The 8,907-nt window shown below is 49.2% G+C and overlaps 1 protein-coding gene across 1 annotated transcript; it reads right to left on the bottom strand.

Moving 5' to 3' along the window:
* Positions 1–2,229: 2,229 nt before the first annotated feature.
* On the bottom strand, positions 2,230–8,901 carry POFUT1 (protein O-fucosyltransferase 1). Its single transcript, XM_014523135.2, has 7 exons — positions 8,849–8,901; positions 8,088–8,209; positions 7,213–7,395; positions 6,534–6,646; positions 5,531–5,723; positions 5,035–5,277; positions 2,230–4,251 (listed from the first exon to the last, which is right to left on the bottom strand). The coding sequence occupies exons 1-7, from the start codon at positions 8,850–8,852 to the stop codon at positions 4,063–4,065; spliced, it is 1,047 nt and encodes a 348-aa protein (XP_014378621.2). The 5' UTR covers positions 8,853–8,901; the 3' UTR covers positions 2,230–4,062.
* Between the last annotated feature and the right edge of the window lie 6 nt (positions 8,902–8,907).

Here is an 8,907-nt window from a genome sequence, read left to right on the forward strand (position 1 = left end):
CGCCGTCACCATGGAGCCGCCTCTCCCGCAGCACCGGATACGGGGGGGGAAGGGGAGCGACCACCGCTCACTTCCTTGGCAACCCAAGTGCCCGCCCCCAAGCCATCACTTCCTTAGCAACCCGGCCTAGCAACGGGCCTCATTTCCGTAGCGACAAGGCCTAGAGGGGAGGGGCCTCCGCTTCCCTAGCAACGGGCCCCCGCCCTCAGGGGGGAGGGCCGTGTTGCATCCGGGGCACACCGTGCGCATGCGCGGATCTAGGGGCGCTGTGCGCATGTGTAAACTGGGCGCTGCTTGCGGACGCCGTGCGCATGCGCGGAGCTGGGTGCTGTTGGGCACGTGGCTTAGCACAGGCTGCAGGGCATGGTGTCCTAGCTGGGGGGTGAAGGGCAAGGCACAGCCCCGGGGCCCAGGCGGCGCATGCCAGGCTCCCTCCGCTTCCAAAAGAGGAACAGCGAGCCTGGCTCCAAAGGGGCAGGCCTGAGGCTCTGGAGGGAAGGGCAGTTTCTTCCTACCTCCCTGGAGCCAGCTCCAGTAGTGCAGAGCAGCCAAGGGGCAGGGCCCGGCTTTGTGTTTTGCTGATGCGCCCCCAGCCCCGGCTGCGAGCCTGCCTGCTTTTGGTGATGTGTTTGGAGAAGCAAACCGCTGGCACCCGGCAGCTCCTGCAGAACCCAGGGCCGTGCATGTCCTGGTGCGAGAGGACATCTGTGCACAACCGTGTTGGGTCGGGGTTGACAGTAGTCTTATGTCGGGTGTTTGGATAGGGCTGATCCTGCTTGAGGCAGGGGGCTGGACTAGAGCAGCACTTCTTGACCTGTGAGTCGCGACCCAAAAGTGGGTTGGGACGCATCTGCAAAAGAGTCGTGAACAAATTTTAAAAATGGGTTCTCTTTTAAAGGAGACAAATGTGGGAACCCATGGCCTTTTCCTTGCAGGCTGACAGAGCTCCAGCCTGCAAGGGGCTGTTTGGCCCCCTGCCCCACACAGTGGAGGGCAGGGGACAGTGGGTCAGGACTGACCGTTGATGTTTACAGCTGGGTCCTAGTACAAAAAAGGTTGAGAACCACTGGACTAAATGATCCCTGCAGGTCCCTTCCAGCCTAACTTCCTTATGATTATAAACCAAGATCCTTTAACCAGTGTGGCCAGCTTCAGATACTTAGGAAGACACCATGTGAAACCTGCAGCATGGGCAGTTTAGAGAGATATAAACTATCAGAAATGTACATTCCCAAAAACTAAGGGAAAGGTTGAAGTTTGCACTGAAAAAGACACTGGACGCAAGTCTCAAGATTTCATTAAATTTTGCATTTAAAAAAATGTCCTCTTACAAACAGACAAGTGGTAAACTTGATATCGTTTATTAGACCAATTGGATAGTTGGAAAAATAGTTCCTTGCAAGTTTTTGGGCACAGGCACCCTTCCTCCAGCCTAGGGAGAGTCTGCTGGTCTGTCTTTTCTCTAAAGTCTGAATAGAAGCTTAAGCTAATATGCAAAAAGCAGGTCTATGAAAATGCAAGTGTGTGGCAGATCTATATTCTGTATATTGGCTTAAGCTTCTATTTGGACCCTAGAGGAAAGACAGACCAGCAGACTTCCTAGGCCTGAGGAAAGGCACCTGTGCCTGCAAACTTGCAAAGAATCATTTTTCCAACTATCCAGTTGGGTTAGTAAAAGAGATCACATTTGCCCAAAGAACCTTGTCTGCCTATGCCCCTAGACCAACACGGCTACAACCAACACCCCTTAAAAACAGCAATTTTCTCCTTACCATTGCAGCAACTAAGAGGGGGGGCAAGCACCATCCAAAACCTCCTAACACATTAACATCTGAGTGCTCACCCACACCTGAAAATTAATTTGGATCACAGTACAGTATGAATTGGAAAACACAAATGCTGAATAACTCATTACAGAAAAGCTGTTACTCCTAAAACTTTAAACAGAAAGCATGCACACGGAGGGATCTGTCTGAGAGTAAGCACCTATAAGCACATCTGTGAGCCATGGACTTCTTCCACAACGATTGCTTAGTTAAACACATTATTAATAGCTTGTACGTTTGGATGTCCATATTTGAACTGATGGATGTTGGAAAGGATACATACTTTTTTACGAAGATATTGCAGCCTTGACGATGACTGATCTGGGCTGAACTAGGGTCAAATACTTTCATGTAAATAAGGATAAGAATTCAGTGCGAATAAAAATGAATATTTAAAACAAAATAAGTTTCAATGTTTTACTGTGGAAAAAAAATACAAAATTACATTTTCTGTAAAAAGAGTCAAAATACATCTTCTCAACCATGATATCTTGGGAAAGCATCATCATTTCCCACTTCTAACCAAAGCAGTCTTGATTGCATCATTCTGGACTAAAAAAAGGAGGAAAAATACTAGAGATATATCAATTTGGTTTATGGGCTTCCAGTTACATAAACCCGCAGCAGTCCAGCACCTGGAATACTCACAGCTAGCCTCACTGAAACAACTTGGCCCCATACATTTCTGGAAATTAGCACTGAGAAGCAAGAGGCTCTTACAGCCTGGGTGGCTTCCAACCTCTGCCAGGCCTCATCTCCTCCGGCAGTGTTCTCTTCAAACCACAGGGAACAGAAATTTGCGCAACTAAAACAAAATAAAATGCTCCAAGAGAAGAGAGACCAAAGAGCACATTAGAAGACGTCCAGGGTACCTACCCTAGAGATCTTCAAAAGGAGACTGGATGCACACCTTGTGGGGTTATTTGACCCCAGCAGTCTTTCCTGCCCAGAGCAGGGGGGCTGGACCCAATGATCTCACAAGGTCCCTTCTAGCCCTAAACTTCTGTGAATCTGCGTCCTCATACAGCCAATATGAGAAAGTAATTGGAGATAGTGCCATACCCAATCCATTACAAGATGTCACAGGAACAAGGGGCCTTGGCCAAACAGTGACTGGCTCGCACAGAGATAGGAAACAAAATTCCAGAGTCACCAATGGAAAACTAACCTGTCCTGGGCCACAGCCTAATCCTGGCTTCTGAGACTATCTTGCCACAAGAGGATGAGTCCCCAGTTAAAGTAGTGGGAACCAGCACTGAGGATCAGATTATGCAGTCTGTGGAGAGGGCAGAAAAACTTTCACCCAAAATAAGACAAGGCACACGCTGTTGTCACCATCTCCTTATCCTTTGCTAAGGTTATTTTATACCAGATCCATTTCTTCTAAAAATCTGAGCTTCCAAAGATTTAGGGATCATTGCAGCCATCCCCTTCTCCCTCCCACCATGTGACAACAGTAATGAAATCTGTGAAGTTACAAACATCCAGCTCCAACAGCTTGTCATGATATTGCCCCATGCTCCCTAGGTCAGTGCAGTCACTAAGACAGGTTGAGCAGGTACCTGCATCATTCTGATATACCATCACTGTACTTCTGAAGCACCCTAGAGATCTCAAAGTGATGTGCAAATGTAACGGATCAATCCTAATAACACTCCAGTGAGGTAGGTTTGAAACCCATTTTACAGACAGGTAAACCGGGGCACAGAGCTGACTGGCCCATAATGGGACAGCAGTAGCACTTGGAATAAAACCCAGATCATCTAATCCCTAAAAAGTCCTGAGCCTGAAGCCATGTTCCTTTCATGGAGCATGTTCCCTTTCAATAATACTTAGCACTTACAGAGAACCTGGAATGATCCATCATGACAAGAACCTTCCTGGTACCTCCAAGAAAAACAACAAGACATAGGAGAAAGATGAAATGTGAACAGCTACCTAATCAAGATAGCTGATAATCCAAAATAAGGAGAATGGAAGGTTTCATATAATGTACAGCGTTTAAAATTCACTTTCCCTTTCTGATCTCATGCTGGCAACATGGCAAAACTGAGAAGTCAGTCAGAATGAATCCAGAACTAACACAAGGACGAAATGAAGGCCTCAGGACAAGCCTATCAATACAGCTGGCATATCCTATTCTTTTATGAAAATGTTTGTGTCCTGGTATATCTGTCAACAGGGCTCCCGAGTTCACAGCTCTAAGAACAAAAACTACTGCTTGTTCGTGTCCTGGTCAAAACTCATCCCGCAGCCTCGGCGGGTGGTCCATGCCAAAAAATGAGGAAGGTCTCCCATGCACATCACGCTCTCGCTTCACAAAGGCAGTAAATGAAGAAACACAGTTCCCAATAAAATGGTCAGACTGGCCAAGGATGTACAAGTCAATCTGGGCCACTTCAGGTTGCAAATTCACCACTTTGACCTGCACAAAGAAACAGACAGAGCAAGTTAATCCAAGCAACACGGCACCATATGTCGATTCTTAATAACACGGCAAGCTGGGGTATGAACTGGAATCTACCCACTGCTTTCGCCTACCCTCATCTAAAACAGCCCTTCCTGGGTTTCCAGTGACTACTACAATCAAGAAGACAGCTCACTAATGTGATATTTCTTTTGTAAGATTTAGCCCAAGTCCTTTCTAAGACAAAATCCATCAAAATACAGACCTGGGACTGTTGCATCTGGAGGAGTCTACATTTTCCACAGTCTCAGCATCTAAGTCTTGCAGTTGTGGACAAAGTTTGTTTTTTATTTCAGGTGTCAATAATGGAGATTTCCAATATATAGGTAGCCATTTCCTAGTGTCTGCATTGCTCTAGACACGGGCAATAACATTTCACTTGACACCAACTAACTAGAACCAGGTCTGAGTCAAAAAGTTACAGATCCACCAAGCTGGAACCAGCCATTAGACTGGCATCACACACAGCCCATTGAGGACTCGGTCCTACAAGATTCTGAGTACCCTTCACTCTGACGACACTCAGCACCTGCAGAGACATCTCATCCTTTGACACTAGGCTACATGCAGCAACATGGTTACACAGTGAGCATTACCTGCTTTAAACTAGCCTTAATTTCACTGAACAGCTACTACACAACCAAATGACCATAGCCTGCAGTGGCAAGTGTTGCATAAGTAGAAAATGGGGGCAAAGATGCTACTGGGGCAGCACCATTAGTCCGAGAATCTGCAACCTACCTTTCCTTGGAAAAGCTGCTGTATTTCCTTGGTGTAGGGCTCAGAATCAGTGGCAATGTAAACAGATTTTGCTTCTACCTTCTTCACCCAGAGCTCGAGCGCACGCTTGATCTCTGTCAGGTCTGGAAGGCACATATCCATGGTGAGAGGCACAGCTGTGCTTCGGTCATAGCCTACACACTGTGGTGAAGCCATGAAGTGAGGCCCCGCTGTCCCATCCTTCAGCATATTGCAAGCATTCTTCTATTGAAGAAAGGAGAAGAAAACGCCATGTGTGAAAGTAACAATTAGAACCTGATCCGACCCCAAGTCCAACTTTGGGTGGCAGAGGAGCACAAGCTGGATTTAGACTCTGGTGCCAGAGGGGATGATCATATCAGGGCTGTCTAGTAAACTTTTCTAAAGGAATGGTGGCTGTCGGTCCATGGCACTGCATGCATGGCAGTGGCAGTACCCGCATGCATGACATGCACTGAAATCTATGCAAGCGACGTACCCAGTCTGAACCAATCCTCAGATGAATTCCTACATAAGGCCTGACCAGGAGAGAATGAATATATTCCTCTCCCTTCTTCACCATCTCATCAGACCACACGACATACTTATGCAGAGGCCGATGCTCCTCTAACACTGGAAACTGAGCTGGTGCTCCAGGTAGGGCAAGAATAGGGTGTTCTGAAGGTGGAAACCTGGAAAAGGAAATGAGATGGAAGTGTGGTGTGTTTACAGGCTCTCTGGGAAACAGGAGAGACAGGGAAAGGGTGGCCAGGAAATGTTATGAGCTTGAATAGACCTGCTGCAAGGACAAAGCAGACATGTCAGAGACTCTACAGAAACAAGTGATCTGGCATTAGAAAATCCTCACCATTTCAACACTGGAATTACAACATTACACACAACTGACAAAGTCATCAGACACTGCTTTTTACTTCTGATTCAATAACGAATCCAAAATTAATATAGTTTAGAGGACAAAGGAAAGACAAGCAAGTCTGACATTCATGGTAATATAATAGCTACTTAAACAGAATACAGATGCTTCCCATTCCTGGCTAAAACAGTTCAGATACGTATTGCTACTGCAGTGATACATATTAAGTCAGTTGTAGCTTTATGCGAGGTAGATAACACGAGGTGTACGATGGACACAAGTCAAGTGTAGTGTAATCTTTGTACACTGGCTGAGACCAGAGTAATTAAACTTAATCAATCTTTGGCTGATAACTCAATCAGCCCTACATAGTTCGCAAAGCATACCGGGCAAAGGAACTGATTGCTGGGCTAATAACCCCTGGAAATAGCTTCAAGGTTTGCCCTTGATTATACGTTAATAGTTGCAATGTCAAATAGTCACTTCAAACCACCTCACAATGATGAATGGACTCAAAAATGCAACTAAGCCACTGCTTTCCTCAGAGCCATTCCAAGTGCCTATGTATGTCCAACCACTGGTATCACCCAATCCATCACTGTGCTCAACCTCCCCAGGCCCTTCATACCTTTGCATCCACTGGTCCTTGTAGGAGGAACTGAAGGAAATGCCTCTGAAGAGCTCAGACCTATCAAAATCCACATTGAATTGGTCCCAAAATGGACCAAATGGGTTTCCATCCTACAAAACAAAGAGAACTGTTCACCAGGGACAGCCCCACCATGTGTAAACCAGCAATTTCTGACAGAATCTCTGACTTTAGAGCTGAAATCAGTAAGGAGACGGAGGAGTTGGATGGAGTGGTCTGCAGTCATAACTGTGCTACAGAAGGGGGAGCAATCACAGCTGACTCTGCTCATCACCCAACAGCTCACTAAGAAGCAGCAGAACTCTGGAGAGTTTTATATTAAGTAAAATAAAGACCATTCCAAAAACATTTTAGAGGATATCAAGGCACACAGGCCTAGCACCCCTGGGACCATTTATCCTAAAAGAGCAGGGCTTATCCAATCAGCTGAGCAACGCTGAATGGATGGGGGTTCTGTGGAAGAGCCAGGGGAACATCTGCCTTCTTAAGGTCCTGTCTGCCCAAAGTCACAGTTCATTTGAAAATGATAAATCACTCGCGCACAACCCTACCAAATCCTGCAATGAGCTTTAGGCCAGGCCCAAACATATTAGCCAGCAAGTCTAGAACTGCAGCAATCCTCTTTTTTAACCTAGCAAACTAGGAGCAGGAAATTTACCTTCATGGGACAAGACCTTTTGTCGGCACTTCTCTGGGCTGCTACTTCAAAGCAGTAAGCCACTCGCTTGCCGGGAGGCCAGTGCACTGGTGCCAGTTTCTCCATGAACTCCTCCAAGCTGATAACCCGGTGATAATCCAGGAGAGGCTCCAGCTTGAAGTACTCCGTGTAGGAAACATGCAGCTGTAAATGAGAGAAACAGATTCACTCGCTGAGCAACCAGAAGTCAGTCCTGGCTACATCTCCATTCGCATTTAGTGAGGGGCAGGATCAATAGCTCAGGGCATCTGTGGGTCCGGTGACATTCATGTTTGACAGCCTACAGCTTCCCAGTAATTGAATGGGGGGCTGGGGGGTGTAGGAAGAGGGACAATCTAGAGAGGGAAGAACATAACACGGGAAGTCGTGACTCCTGGGACGCCAGTTTGGCTACTCACAGGTTGTGACCCTTGGCCACAAATAAGAACAAACACTTCACATTTCCCCAGCGAGCTTTGGAAACATCGCTTTACCTTGTAAACCGCAGAGCTCCCTGTCACGCTGCCTGTCATACTGAATAAAAGCAACGCAGAAGCAAACCAAGAAACCTGACTGGCTTCCACATTTTCAAGCCACCCACCAGGTCAGCTAAGCAGACGTGCATCTCTCAAGCCCCCCCAAGGGAAATGACAAACTCCTTGGAGCCGTGGCTATGGTTTCCTCGCGCCCCTGCAGCCTTTAGCATGCGTTGGGGCCTGTTACAACGAGCTCTGGACCGACGGGGAGGGGGATGCTCGCAAGGCGACGTGAGCCACCGCCACCCTGGCGTAGGACAGGGCCAGCTCTTGGCGCTGGCGCACCCCGCACGGAGGGGCGAGGCACCGGGTGAGACTCACGTTGGTGTAGGGAGGCCGGTGGTGCCGGTACTCGATCCAGGGGGGCACAGCCAGGGTGCGGTTCAGGGTCTTGGCAAACGCCAGGGAGCCCAGGAAGTGATCCGCCTGGTTCCCAAACCTCCCTGCAAGAATGGGGAAAAGAGAGGGGTCAGCAAACATGCCCATGGTGCCCAGGGCCTCCCCATGTGCCCGTCAAGGGGGCAGTGGGGTGCTCAGGGACGCACCGCCTCCCGTGCCCCTTACCGGGGCAATAGGAATACCAGGGACCCTCTTCTGCCCGTCACCAGGGCAACAGGATACCCAGGACCATGTACGCATGGCAGGGCAACGGGATGTTGGAGGACACGCCCCCACATGCCCATCACCAGGGCAACGGGATGCTCAGGACCCCCCCACGTGCCTATCCCTGGGGCAGCGGGATGACCCATGTGCCTGTCACCATGGCAACGGGATACCTGGGGAACTTCCCCCCCATGCCCATCACCACGGCAACCAGATGCCCAGGGACCCCCTTCCACCCATCCGGCTGCCCAGGGCCCTACTTCCGCCTGTCACCATGGCAACGGGATACCGGGGGAACCCCGCCCCCCCAGGGCAACGAGATGCCTGGAGACCCCTTCCGCCCATCACCAAGGCAACAGGATGCCGCCCCCCACGTGCCCATCTCCGTGGCAATGGGATGCCCGCCCGTTACCACGGCAACGGGGCAGGCCGCAGCCCTCCGGGGAGCGGGGGGAGGGCACCCGCGGACCCAGGCTCACCCATGCAGGGGCAGTAGAGCAGGTAGCCGGCCGGGTCCCCGCTCGTCGGCCCCGGCAGC

This window comes from Alligator sinensis, unplaced genomic scaffold (genome assembly GCF_000455745.1).
Source record: "Alligator sinensis unplaced genomic scaffold, ASM45574v1 scaffold1032_1, whole genome shotgun sequence".
NCBI lineage: Eukaryota > Metazoa > Chordata > Crocodylia > Alligatoridae > Alligator > Alligator sinensis.

Coding starts and splice junctions, on each gene's coding strand:
- POFUT1 (XM_014523135.2), bottom strand. Junction 5,724..6,533: donor AAGGACCAGTGGATGCAAAG/GTATGAAGGGCC, acceptor TTCCTTTTCCAG/GTTTCCACCTTCAGAACACC. Junction 5,278..5,530: donor TGAGGATTGGTTCAGACTGG/GTACGTCGCTTG, acceptor TTTCTTCAATAG/AAGAATGCTTGCAATATGCT.